Source organism: Tupaia chinensis, unplaced genomic scaffold (assembly GCF_000334495.1).
Source record: "Tupaia chinensis unplaced genomic scaffold, TupChi_1.0 Scaffold000045_1, whole genome shotgun sequence".
NCBI lineage: Eukaryota > Metazoa > Chordata > Mammalia > Scandentia > Tupaiidae > Tupaia > Tupaia belangeri.
In genome coordinates, this window is record NW_006159501.1 from 7,875,238 (window position 1) to 7,889,077 (window position 13,840).

The 13,840-nt window shown below is 62.1% G+C and overlaps 1 protein-coding gene across 2 annotated transcripts in view; it reads right to left on the reverse strand.

Annotated features, from left to right (window-relative positions):
* The window catches only part of ATP6V1C2 (ATPase H+ transporting V1 subunit C2), a 56,075-nt gene that overhangs the window by 2,375 nt on the left and 39,860 nt on the right, over window positions 1–13,840 (reverse strand). The window contains exons 4-10 of one of the 2 annotated variants that reach the window (XM_006140821.3): window positions 10,467–10,561; window positions 7,483–7,574; window positions 5,162–5,260; window positions 4,570–4,638; window positions 3,127–3,219; window positions 2,925–3,018; window positions 511–648 (exon numbers count right to left, since the gene is read on the reverse strand). In XM_006140821.3, the coding sequence (XP_006140883.1) occupies window positions 511–648; window positions 2,925–3,018; window positions 3,127–3,219; window positions 4,570–4,638; window positions 5,162–5,260; window positions 7,483–7,574; window positions 10,467–10,561 (680 nt within the window). The remainder of the gene's footprint in view (window positions 1–510; window positions 649–2,924; window positions 3,019–3,126; window positions 3,220–4,569; window positions 4,639–5,161; window positions 5,261–7,482; window positions 7,575–10,466; window positions 10,562–13,840) is intronic. The other variant, XM_006140822.3, reaches the window with a different exon arrangement.

Consider the following 13,840-nt stretch of genomic DNA (forward strand, 5'->3'; position numbering starts at 1 on the left):
CTGACACTATCCAGCCAGGAACCCACCTCTCAGGAGGCTCTGCCCCAGGGTCCTGGACCAGCCACCAGTTGCCCCTTACTGGGGGGTTACACCCCCACCTCCCCTGGCCACAGCTGCAGTCATTAGAGGGTCTCTGAGGCCTGGAGCAGGAGCTCATGGCTCCAGTACAATCCCTTCAGCTGCCCATGAAGGCCAGGCAGGTCCAGACAGAGCAGCCCAGGAAAGCTGAGCCACGTCCCAGCACCGCCCCTTGCCAGGGCCTGGCCCGCCACCAGCTCCGCCACCTCCAGGCAGAGGCCACCACCTCCAGGCAGAGGCACCCTGGCCAGGCAAGCACCATCCACTCCGAAGGCCCTGCAGATTAGGAGGAAGGCTTGATTTTGGGTTCCGAATTTAGCACCTCCAAAGCCACATCAGATACAGAAAGTGCAAGGGTTGGTTCTGTCAGCAGACACCTGAGCCACGAGGGATGCGAGCCAGGAACCCCCAGGGTTCCCCAGGGTTGCTTACCTCGCCCTCGCCCTCACTCTCTCTCTCTCTGTCGGTCTGCCCCGCTGTGGGCCTATCAGGGTTACCTAGCGGGGTTACCTTAACCTTGTGGTCCGGGAAGGTGGATGATCCCTTTTTAAGAGCAACACAGGAAGTTTGCTAAAGGCACAGAAATGATTTATTAATCTTCAGCAACCAAGCATCACACCATCACACACACAAATAAAGCTCCCACCTGAAACGCTTGTCAGACAAGTGCAGGAACTTGACCCACCCTCGGGACTCACCAGCTGGACTTGAGATGTAGCAAGTACCAGCCCTGGGAGGGCGGGGGTATTCCACATCCAGAGACAGCCAATGGCTGGCAGAGGGGTGGTCTCGCCTTCCCTCCCCCTCCACCCGAGGCATTGGGTGGCATCAGCAGGACGCCAGGCTTGCACTGCACACTGCGCTGCCGGCCTCAGCTGCTGTGTGTCCGCCACGCCGCCTAGGCATCGCTGGTGCATGAGCATGTTGCCTGCAGCTGGTCGGGCATGGTGAGGACATCCCACCCCTCCTCATTCTGTCTCAAAGTGTATGAAAACCTGGGGCCCTGGGGACCCAAAGTGTCCCCTCTGATTGACAGGTAACAGAAAGGATGCATGATGCTTGGGATGCTTGGTCATCTCCACCTCCAACCAGGTCAGGGGGAGAGAGCACACGGGCAGCCGGTGGGGCCGGCCCTGGCTGAGCCCCCTCTCCTGGAGGCTTTGCTGGCTGGCACTGTTTCCGAGCACTCCCTCGGGGCTGTGTCCCAGTCACAGAAACCCTGGCAGGGCTCCCCAGGGCAGCGGGGGTGGTGCAGAAGTCTACACCCTGTAAAAAACACCAGCTGGCAACCTGAGCCCCACGCAGCAGGTGTTGGGCTCGTGTGTGTCACCCTGATCCACAGGGGGTCTGGCAGGCCCGTGCCCTACTTCGCCACCTGTCCTCGGCAGAGCCTCCCAGCTGGGTACTTATGAAGGCTGCCAGGAGCTGGCGTGTACCCAGAGACACTGTGCAGGGGTCTCAAGGTCAGGACTGAAGCAGCCGGAAGAGGCTCAGCTGCAGGCCAGGGCGGCAGGTAGCGAGGCCTCGGGTGAGCTGACTCCGGGAGAAACCCCCGGTTGCAGCTCTGCTAGTGACGCCATTGCTGACTGGGCCATTCACAGGTCTGTGTCCACCACTCCAAGGACCGAGCAGCCCTGGGACCTCGGGCAGGGCGCACGCCTCTATGGGGCCACCCTCCCGGGAGCCTGGGCCGCGGCCTCCGATCTCCCACAGATCGGGACCTGAGTGTGTGTCCTCTCGGCACACGCGCATCTGTCGTACGAGGGTGCGTCCGCATCCCTGTTTCCACTCGGGGAGGGTGGGCTTACACTGCCCGGGGAGAATGCTTATGCTGTCAGTAGTGTGCTTCCGTTTAAAAGGAAACAATGAGTCCAAGGGGCTTCGAGAACCTTGTTCTGGGGCTCTGGGGCTCCGTGGCTGCCGGTCAGCCCTGAGGGAGCAGCCGCTTCTCTGCAGTTTCTGCAGAAAAGTCCCTGACTCTGAGCGGCCAAGCCGAACGGCACAGTCCCCAGGCCACCTGCCGCGGGCCCTGGCACACTTCGCGGCCTGTGAAGCCCTTCAGCACGCCCTGGCCCGATCTCCCACGCACATGCGCGCACAGCCGTGTCGCACGCTGACCTCCCTCCCGGAGGCCCACCGTGCTTTCTGCTCACTATGCCCGACCTCCCCTCATCGGAGGCTGAACTGGGAGGTACTCGCAGAACCCCCCTCCCCCCGCTGGGCTCACACTCAGGGTCACCTGGAGTCACCCAGCTTGCCAGCCAAGGACCCTGAGTCCGGGACGCGCCCCTTGTCCAGAGCGCTGGAGTGACCTTCCCAGAGCTGCAGGTCACTGTTCCAAAAGGAGCGTCTGCCCCAGCCCCACCCCCGCACGGTGAGCTGCTCCCACATGGAGAGGTTCTGAGTGGCTGCGGCCGCAGGCCCAGGGCTAAGTGCCCACTCTGCTAAGAACACGGGTGCTGGTGGTGTCCTGTTAACCACGGGGCCGAGGGAAGCCGGACGACATGGCCACAGCCTCCGGGAGGGCTGGGCAGGGCCTGTAGCCAGGGCAGTGCTCCTCGGCTCACCTCCGAGAGCCTTAGCTTCTCATCTGCCCCGGGGGCTCGGACCCCTTCCCGCGGGGACCCTCAGGGTGGGGGGCTCCACAGCAGGGTGGCGCTTGCAGCCCCTCCCCCAGGCCTACTATGGCCACCCCATGAGAACAGGTGCCCTGACTGTGAGCCCAGGAGACTGGGGACAGAGGTTGAGTGGTGGCACTTAGGCGGGTTCTTCTGCCCCAGCCGCTGGGTGGGGGCCAGCAGGCAGCTCAGCACGCAGCGTGGACCCGCCGTCCACAGGGTACTCACATACTGTTGCTTCTTATCCGACAGCAGGCGGGTCACCTCCTCCCGTTCCCTTCTGATCTCATTCTCATCATAGTAAAATTCACGGACAGTGAACCTGAAAACAAGCCAAGGGCGAGCTTTCCCTCAGAAGCTCCCAGGAGGGGCAGAGCCCCCACGGGGAGACCAACCAATCCCGAGAAGCCCGCCAGGGCCACGGCCTTACTTGTTCTCTTTGGCTTTGATTTTGAAATCATCGATCACTTTCCGAAACAGAGTCACTGTGAAGAGGCCGCCCTCGTTGTCCTCAGCAATCAGTCTGTGGAGAGAAGCATTTGTCTGCTGGACCACGGGCCGGCCTCAGCAGGCCCCAGGCCTCCTTTGGGAGGATGGCCACTGCGGGGCTGGGCCTGTGTCTCCCTGAGCTCAGAGGCCCTGGTGGGGGCAAGGCTGGGAGCCAAGGGTGACCCCTATGATGTCCGAAACCCTTACCACCCTACCCAACCCACACGTCCCTCCAAGTTAAAGCTCGGGACCCAGGGGATCCAAGGGCAGGGAGTGTGTAGGTCTGGGCCTCCTCTGCTCCCCCAGAGCCTGAGCACCCACGCTCCTCCCGGGCCAGCTTACCGCAAGGCCCTGGCCCTGACGTGCTGCGGTTACGAGGAGGCAGGTGGATTTCTAGTCAGTGGAAACCACCCGAAAGGTCCACCTCACTTCTGATGTCACAAGGTCGTAATTGGACCCAAACTCCCAGCATGCCTCAACACAGCGCCACTGGGGCCTCTCTGTCCCCTACAACATGGGAGTTCTTGGGCCAGTAGCTGAAGCATCTCTGAGCTCAGGTGGCCAGGGATCCTGAGAATGGGAGCCATCAGCCCAGGCATGCTTTCATGGCATGCTGCCTGGGCCCCCTCTGCTGTTTCTCGGAGCCCAGACCATCCCATCCCAGAGCCACCCGTGCTGGCTCTCGGGTGCCCTCTGACAACGAAGGCCTGAGCGCTCCGGCCTGAGAGGCCAGTCCACATTGCGGCAGCCTCTCCAGGCCAGGGTCCCCTGCTTGGCTGAGGGCAGTGAGCACCTCGGCCTGGCAGGCCAGCTCCTCTGTGGTCTGCAAGCCTGGCCTCCTCCTGCCTTTCCCGTGACCTCAGGCTGTGACATCGTGTCCCTACAGCCCTCAGTTCAGCTCCTGATCACTGTCGCACATTGCCCAGGGCAGAGGCCCCAGCCAGGGACAAGATAGGACGGGGTGGAGGGTGGGGGGGTGTGATGAGGGAGCCAGGGCTGTGCTCAGAGTTCTGTGTGGAGAGGCAGGTGAATGGGTGCTGGCTGCCTGAGGCTCACTGGGTCTGCAAAATGGCATAGAAGGTGATATGCCCACAGATCTGCCACCCAGCTCGAGATCCAAACCATCTCATTTCCTGCACCCGGAAGCCTCATATGCCCCTTCCAGTGCATTTCCTCTGCTCCCGCATGGCAACCGGGGTGGCCTTCCCAGGGGAGGGGCCAGGACTGGGCCTTCGCAAGATAGAGGCAGTCTGGCTTGTGGCAAGGTGTGTGGCCTCGAAGGAGCTGCAGGACACAGGTGTGGAGGGCTGGGGGCTGCGCACCATCAGGGCGCGTTCCGTGCTGGGCCCCCAGGGCGCCTGGGTCATGCTGGGGTCTCACTTACTTGGTCGACCGAGGGACCACCATATCCGAGAGGGACTCGTAGGTTTTTTGCCATTGTATGTAGTTCGGTCTGCCATAAAACACAACTGTTCAGTGAGTTTTGCTGCAAAGGTTCTTGGGTCTTTAGGAAACGGCACCCACCCCCCCCTTTCCCTGAGAGGCTGGAGGTGAGCGGATGGGATCAGAGAGAGCCTCAAACATCCCTTGAGGTGCTAGGATGGCCATAGGGGACCCCATTGCACCCAAGGCAGGCCCGGGGTGAGCGGGCAGCCACAGCACCCAGAGCTTGTAATCTTCGAGTCCGGACCCTGTGTGACCTTGGCAGGCTGTATGACCTCTCACCTCCCGGCCTGCCGTGGGGACCTTGTGGGACGATGTCTGTGCTGCATCAGGCATAGGCAGGTGCTCAGTGCACGGCTGCCCCATCACTGCCATCCCCCCTCCCCCTGCCAGCCAGGGCCCTGGCCAGGAATTCCGGCCTCCCTGCAACCAGGGCTGGCACCCTCTTCCTCGCTGCCCAGTCACAGGGGGAAGCCAGGCTGGTATGGCAGGCAGAGCCCACTCTCCTCTGTGATCTAGCCCAGGCCACATACTTGGGGACGATGACCAGCAGGGTGACGAGATACTCCGAGTCCAGCACGAAGTCGTCTTTGCTCACAATATCGCTCAGTGTCCGAGTGAAGAGGTTCCCCCTGCGAGACACATGGAGCAACGGTCCAGGAGTTGGGGCAGCAGGATGGGACGTGCCAGCCCCCACACCCACGGGCCCGGGGCAGGGGCTCAGGGGAGTTCATGGGGAAGAGTGGGGTGCAGTGGATGCTGGAATCTAGAAGGTGGTGGTTCTCATAAAAATCATCCTGCCCTGGCCCTGGGCTGAGGGCCCTGGGTCTGGGAAAGCAGAGGGACAGGAGGTTGGCAGGGCCGCAGGTGCTGTCACCAGTCGGCCCGGGGGCTGACCTGCACTGCCTGGTGCAAGCCACGGGCTGTGGGGAGGGGACCTCAGGTGGCAGGCAACTGAAGTGACTCAGGTGTCAGCACAGTGGCCAGCTCTCAAGACGCCGTGGGGCTGGGTTGGCAGATAGGCTCCGTGTCACTTTACAGGCCTTTCAGTCCAGCAGCCAGGGGCTGTTCACCTGAAACAGCTTCCCACACACCCAGTGGGCCTGGTCCAGACAGGTCAGGGTGTCATTAGCACTTGGGTCAAGGCTGTCCCAACAACAAGGGGCCCGGGGGCCATGACAGTAGCCCGGGGGTCATGACAGTAGCCCGGGGGCCATGACAGTAGCCCAAAGACCATGACAATAGTCCAGGTAGCCCAAAGACCATGACAGTAGTCCAGATAGCCCAAAGACCATGACAGTAGCCCGGAGGCCATGGCAGTAGCCTAGAGGCCCTGACAGTAGCCCAAAGACCATGACAGTAGTCTGGATAGTCCAAAGACCATGACAGTAACCCAGAGGCCCTGACAGGAGCCTGGAGGCCATGACCATAGCCCAGGGACTGTGACGTTACAGAAGCCGTGGCATGAGCACACAATGCTTGCCTAGTAAATAGTTCTCAAGCACTTAGCCAAGGCCAGTGGTGAATCCTCGGGGGCTCTCTGACCAGCTTGGGGGTCTGCATCCTTTGCTCCTGTCCCCTGCCTTGCCGTCACTGAACAGCTAAAAGAACCCTCTCCAGAGACACCACAGCAGGGGCCACCCGACAGCTGAGCTCGTGCAGAGCAGAGATGACACCTCTCCTGCTCTGCATCTTCAGGGCCTAGCATAAGGCCCGAGGGCACTATAGGAACTTGGAACACTTCTCAAAAAGAGAAAGACACAGCAGAGGAGGTGGACTGTCTCAGCCCCCTTACACCGCCTCCCATGTGCCGGGCTGTGGGGGGTACCCACCACCTCAGTCCGGTGACCCGAGTCTACAAATGGTCAGAAAGTGAATGGGCTCCGGCAGCTGAGCGAGAAGGCTACGCCAGACGGCTGCTGGCATCCCACCAACTGTTAACAAGTCCAGTGAGGGGACGGCCCCAGGCCACAGTCCAGCCCACCACACCGTCGCCCCTCGGGGCTCTGCACTAGCACCTGCCTCTGGCCCAGCCCCCAGCTCATGCCAATTGAGCTCCGCCTGAGGTCAGCACCCCCAGGATGGTCGCTAGTCCAAGCGCATCTTTCCATCTGTCACTGTCCACTACACGACCACTCGCTTTTTCACAAGATGGCTGGTCCCGTGACCCTCAGAAAGGGCAGCAGGTGGGAGGGACGCCCCAGGGGACAACCTCTGCTCACAGAGGTGAATGCTTCTCAGGAGCGTCTTCAGGGAGCCAGACCCAGCGCCAACGAGACTGGGGGGACTCCCCGCCAACTCCAGCCTCTACAGCAGGAGCCACCCCGCTATCCCTGCACACCCCAGCCCCAGGCCGCCATAACAGAGCCATGACAGTTCTGTCTGCCGGCCCAGGCGGCCACCCCTCCACCCCGGCAGGTGATGGAGAAGGTGCCTGCGACCCGGGGCTGGTGCACCCTGGCTGCAGGGCCCAGCGCCCTCTCTGTGCTTCCTATGGGCCCCTCCCACCCTGTGCAGGGACCTCTGTGAGACCCCCCGGGGGAAGACCTGGCTCACAGTGGGGGCTCTCCATAACCGGAGAGGCGGGGAGAGAGAAGGAAGAGCGACGCGAGCGAGCGAGCCCACGGGAGGCCAGTTGCCCAGTGGCCCTTGGGTCCCGGCACACAGCGCTGTCTGTCCACCGTCTGTGTGTCCGCCTGACTCCCTGGCTCAAAGGCACAGACTCCCCGCCACCCAGTGATGGGGAAGGCACTAAGGCCGCCCCTGGGACCTGAGTCGGGGAGGAGGGAGACAGGTGCTGGGGGAGGGCGCAGGGTGGGGGACGGGTGGGTCATGGTTGGGGCCCGGCACGCACATGGAGCGCTTCTCCAGGTTCTCCAGGTTCGTCTTCAGGGTGCTGTAGGCGGCCGTGCGCGACTTCAGGTCTGTCTCGATCTGCGCCAGTTGCTATTTGGGAAAGCAAAAGCTCCTGGTGACCGAGCGTGAGGAGCTGGGGCATTTTCCTAAAGGGCCATAGCTGCTATGGTGTGTGAAGGGAACCGCACCCGTCCAGCCCACCTGCAGGGCACCCCCTCACCCCACCCCGTAGCCCTCCAGTCTCCCCTGCGCTCTCCAGCCCTGGGCCCTTGGAGTCAGCGGAAAGGCAGGTGCGGGGAGGGAGGGTGATGGCCCCAGACCCTGTGGTCTGAGCTCTCCGATGACTCTCCGAGGACCACATGACCACATGACCCCCACTTGGGGACCACACAAGGAGCTCAGCCGTCTCCTGGTTTCAGGCCGCTGCTGAAGCCTGGCGTCTCGCCCATCCCTCGGTGTTTCCAGGGACTCCCTTATTCTAGAGTCCTAGGGACAAGGAGGCAAGGTCCGCACCCCTGCGGGTGGGCGGGGTAGCGGCGCAGGGCCGCGGGGATGTGCAGAGGCGTTGCACGTGCTTATCTTCACATTTCGCGGTGTTTGGTTTCTTTTATAAGATTAATCATTTTAAATAACGTTTTTCTTAACATCTTACTCTGAAATGATGACAGATACACAGGAAGTTTCAGAAAGACTACACAGACATCCCACGCACCCCATGTAGTGTCCCCCAAGGACGTGTCTTGCCTACGACGACATCCTAGTAGGTCCTGGCAAAAGCCATGACGTCTTTTCCTAAGGTTTTCTATACAGAATTGTGTCATGATTCCCGACGACCCAATACTGCACTGTGCATCACAGTTAGACTGCTCCACGACACGGCCACAGGGCCCGTCCACACGCGCTCTACTGCACTATAGACGCTGCCGACCGGCCGGCCGTGCTCTGGTGGTGAAGGCGGCTGGATCCCACGTGGCCGACCACAGGCATTGCAGCTTGGATCTGGTGGTGTGAAAAAGGCACCGGGCGTGTGTGTGTGCATGCCCAAAGGCCCAAGAAGAGAGAGAAGCGGAGGAGGGATTGAGGTATGACCAGGTCTCACGAGGAATGTTTCCTCACTTCCCCCTTCTCTGTCTCTCTCTGGGGGGTGTACACACCCTCGGACAAATTAGAAACGAAGAACAGAACTGTACTCTACGAGGACGCTCTGGGCACGGTGGTCACGTTACACAGCTCCACGAGTACGCTACGTACACCACGCTGCCCTGTGTGGCCAGAGCACAGGTCACGACCCACACGCTGAGGTGGGTCTAACCCACAGGTGGACCAGCCAGGGCCCTGGGGAAGTGCCAGTTCCGACTCCCATGGCTGTGACCGGAGCCACAGAGCCAAGGTGAGTCCCGGGACCTCTCCGAGCTCACCGCCACAGGTTAGTGCAAGGCGGCACAGGAGCCCCCCCGACTGGGAAGTCTCTGGGTGGCAGGTGCAGCTCTCCTGCTGGGAGGGGCCAGGCCTGGGGTGTCCCTCATGCATTCCTGGTGCAGGAAAAGAGCCTGTTCCCTGGAGCTTCTGCCCCGGCTGGCCTCTGGGCACTCGCTCCCTGCGGTGCAGCCACCTCAGGGCCTCCTGTGCACATAGCACCACTCAGAGCACCAGTCCCCAAGGCCTGCGTTCTTGTCCCAGTGTGGCATTGGACAGCTGTGGTCCTGGGAATGCCCCTTCTCTCTCTGCTACTCCCTCACCCAAACTTGGGAGATGTGACAGCCAGCTCATGGGAGAGGCAGGAAGTTGGAGAGCAGGACACGATCCAGGCACAGGGCGGGCCAGAGCCAGCACCTCCTCCCTCACTGCTGTCGTTCCAGGGACACCCGAGATGCCGCTCCAACCTCTGACCCCCGTGGGCTCTGGGGGGATCCTTCACTGGGTTCAGCACCCCTGGGACAAGAACCCCCTGCTGGCCCAGGGCAGGACAGGGCGTGGCCAGCCCTGCTAACTAGCACATGTTCCTAGACCTGGTGGACTCGCACCGCACCCTCCTGGCAGCCACGCCTGGCACGGGTGCTCTGGACGGCCTCTCCTCGGAGGGCCTTCAGGAATCACTGCCCGATTGTCCCAGGACAATGGGATAAGAAGCACCCAAGGAACCGCGCCCAGATTCCCTGAGCCTTTGGGCCCCACCTTAGTTCCCAAGAGACACAGAAGCTGCCCCATGGGTCCCAAAGACCCGTCTCCTCTCCAGACCAGCCTGCCACACTGAGGGAGGCTCTGTCCCCCCACTGGAGAGAGCAGGAAGACTTTGCTCCCCCAACTGCCCCTGCCCCTGGCTAACAGCACGGGCGTGCAGAGGTTCCTAGGAGGGAGGGACAGGCTGGGGAGAACGCCAGCCTCGACCTCGGGATCTCTGTCAGTGCAGACCGTTCATGAAGACGCAGAGAAGTCAACACCGCTGCAGATGCTAGTGACAGCTCCTGGGCGTTCCCTGTCCCCAAGCAGGCGGAGCCCAGCTCCGGAGGACACAGCTCTGATGCGGGAGGGCGGGGCAAAGGACCAGGGTACAACTCCCCGCCCCACTGCATGAGGCCCCTTGTTCTGCAAGTCAGGGTCCTCGAGCAGACTGGGTGGGGCTAAGCCTCCCCAGCAGCCAAGTGAAGGAAAGAGGAGGGGCCTACAGACCTGCGGGCGGGCCGGGCGGTGGGGCCAAGGGCCTGTGGCCCACCGCAGCTGGCCTCGCTCACGGGGACAGGAGAGGTGCATGAAGGCTGAGTGATGGCCTTCCCTGCTCCAGGGCTGCCTGCACCCAGAGCACAGAGGGAGGCCGCACCTCTGACTCCCAGAGGCCCTCGGCCAGCTAGAGGCAGGGAGGGAAGCACACCTGACCCGGGGTACTGGCAGGGCTGAAGCCCAGCCGCGGGCCTTCACTAGACTCCGAACACCGTGGAGACCCGCCCAGGTGCCCGAAGTCCCACCCGCAGGTCCTCCACTCACCTTGGCCAGCGTGTCCACCACGGTCACCAGCGGCTGCTTGGCGGGGTACTTGGCCATGTCCCATTCGAAGTGGGTCACGAAGGACGTGAGGTCGACTGGAAGAACACACACAGCACACTGCAGCCAGTGAGTGGTACTGCCACAGCTCCCGGCCACACGGCCCGCCCTGGGCCAGCGTCCCCTTTCACACCACGGCAGCACATGGTTAGCAGCTGGGGGCAGCTGAAGCTCTGAGCCAACTAGTGACCATGGGCCAGAACCATTGGCAGCACCCCAAGGCCCTCTGGTCAGCACCCCAGCAGTCAAAGGCCGGGACCCCGTTGTGGACCATGTCTGTGGCCCAAACTCTCTTTCAACTGCCACTCCAAGGATCTGCTTTGGGAGGGCGTGTCCCCACCATACTCGGAGGGCATAGGTGATCACCCCACCTCCTCCACACTCCCTGCGGGGTCCGCATTCTCTCCAGGCTCACCAAAGGCCCTCTGGAGAGCAGCAAGCCTGCCCCTGCAACCACCCAGCCGCCGGCCTGTCCCAGGTGCACCATCTGCAGCACAAGAGCCTCCGGGCCCCTGCGTCCAGGCACCACACAAGGCGACGTGACCCTTCGCTGTCCCTTAAAGAAGGCACGCTGAGCGTGCTGGGGTGGAGGCCGGCTCTTACCACCCAGCATGGGTGTGCGTTTCCAAGGGCGTGCCCTTCACATACGTCTACGGGTGTTCTCACACTTTTCTTCTATTTGTCTTTCCAAAACACGGCTGGCCTCAGAGTGCTCTGGCTCCCTCTGCCCTGCTGTGAGGCGGGCGGGACCCAAGAACATCGAGGCAGTCTCGGCTGGCCCCGAGCGTGGACCTGAGCGGCCGAGGGACCAAATCTGCGTGCTCGCTAAAACCTGGGGCCGTTCACCCCTGGCGCCCACTGTGCCCACATCTCAGAGCGCCGACCCCCGCACGGCCCCGTGGGCATCTGCTCTGGCACAGTGGGAAGTTCACGATGCCCCAGTGCTACAGCGACCCGGGACCCCTCCATCCTAGCAGATGGCTCCTGGCTGAAGCTCCCCAGGCCGGCATGCCCAGGACGCCCTCAGCACGGGGACAGGGAGTTGCCGTCATCGCTCGCTCAGTGATCAGTCACCTTCACTGAGCTGGCTATACCCTGCTGGGGCAGACCTGACACCCTCTCCCTGCCCTATTTTGAGGGGCTCACCGTTACAGGGAGACACCCAGACTGTGTAACACGCCACAGCGAGTGGCGAGCTCAGAGGGAGGAGGAAGTGGCCCAGTGGCTCCTCCCAGGGAGGGCAGGGTGGCTTCATGGGGCCCAGAGTTGATGCAGAGGCTAAAGGGAGAGAGGCTGACCCTGGTGAGGACTGGCTCGGGGTGTCCGGTGAACAAGACTGGCAGCATCGTGTGTCGGGGCATGGCCAGGCCTCGGGGAATGCTGGTGGAACGGGGGTGTGGGCAGAGGCAGGCCAGGGTGGGCAAGGGCTGTACCTGCTTCATCCTGGGCCAGCAATGACCTCAGACCTCACTGCTCAGTGCCCATTCTGTGCCAGGAACTGACAGAGATGGCTACAACTCGGACGGCAGTGCAAACGGGCTCACCAAAGACGCCACCAGACAGCCACAGTGCCCAGTCCAGGAGGAGCAGGCCAGGGCCTGTTGTACCGGGAGACTGCTCTGGGGCTGGTGTGGAGGGTGGCTGGGAGCAGAGAAGCCAGCAGGAGTGGGGAGATGGACAGCCAGGCTGGGTGGGCAGAGGAGCCCTGAGAGCAGAGAGGGAGGACCCACTGGCTGCAGGGCTAACGCCTTGTGGGGCACCAAGGAGGCCCGGCCACACCGGGCTTCTGGGTCAGGAGACGGGGCAGCAGGAGGGAAATCCACAGACTCAGCAGGGATGGGGTGGAGGGGAGACTCCCTGGGATCAGCTCAGCTGGACAAACTTGAGTTCGACACGTGCGGAGGGCCCTGGTCTAGGAAGCAGGATGGTCAGCGTGGAAGAGGTAAGAAATGCATCGAAATCAGGACCAGCAGATGGCATGGCTGTGTCGCCGGACTCCCATGTAGTTGACCGTGGTTCGAGTCCCAGACCCAGTGGCTTATACTCATGCTGGGTGGGTGTACGTGTGTACCCAAGATCCCGAGAGGAGAATGGAGGAGAAGGGATTGCGGCGTGGCCATCCCCCCTGGGGGGTGATTTCTCACTTTCTCTCTCTCTATCTCTCTCTGTCTTTCTGGCGAGCGCACATGCCCTATAGTGAAAACCTCTCTCAAAAAAGAAAAAAGGAATACATTGAATAACCAGGGTGACAATGGCAACCACTGAAGTCTGACATTTACGGAGTGCTCAGCTTGGACCAAGACCTGGACGACTTCACCTCGCGTGAATTCAGCCTCCTGAGCACAGTCATTCTCTCCGTTTTACCAGCGAGTTATCCTCCATCACAGTTGCCAGTCCGCGAAGCACCCGACAGTCTGCCGGCACACAGAAGGACCCGGCTCCTTCCCCTGTCACCTCCACTAGCAGGGCACAGCCACGCTGCACAAAAGGGACTCACGCCTCCACTGACCTCTTCACAAGAACCACACTCAGACACCCTCTGGGTACCCCGCCATGGAGGGCCCTTGGAGACTGGACCCTTACATTTGCAGCGTTGGTGCTGGAGTTAACATGGCGAGTGCTGGCTGGATAGCGCCCTCTAAGACATCAGGATGAGGCCCTGACCCAACAGGACCCACGGCCTTACAAGAAAGGACGCCAGGGCTCGATCCGAGCTCTCCCTCTCTCCACACACTTGCACCAAGGCCACTGGGACACCGTGAGAAGACGGCCATGCACGAGGTGGTGGAGCCCTCACCAGCTAGAACCCCCATCTTAGAGCCCAGAACTATGGGGAGATGAACACGAGCTGCACAAGCCCCCAGGGGGAGAACCCCGTGACGGCCCACACGGACTCCGACGGGTTCTGGCACGAGTCGGGGCATCAATACAGATGCTGGCACTGCCACGTCGCGGGGCAGGGAGCGTGGCTGCAGAAAGGACTCAGGTGTAGATCCGGCCCAGTGGAGACAGTGAATGAGTACCGGTGACGCCAGCAGGGTGTGTGGGCGGAGGCTGAGCATGGTGACGTCAAGGACCCTGCCCATGACAGCTATGGCCACTGTTGCCACTTAGGACCCCGCAGAGGGCAGGCACTGGGCAAGCGTACCTCCCACCGCGATCCAGAGAACCAGCCCCAAGGAGGCCGATGGCAGCCCAAGGCCGGAGCCCAGGTGTGCGCGTGCTGTCAGTCCCGCCCTGTCACCTCCACCCAAGCACGTCACCTTCTCCTGTCTTCCCACTGCTTCCACACTGGACAATGGCGGCAGCTCCTTCCC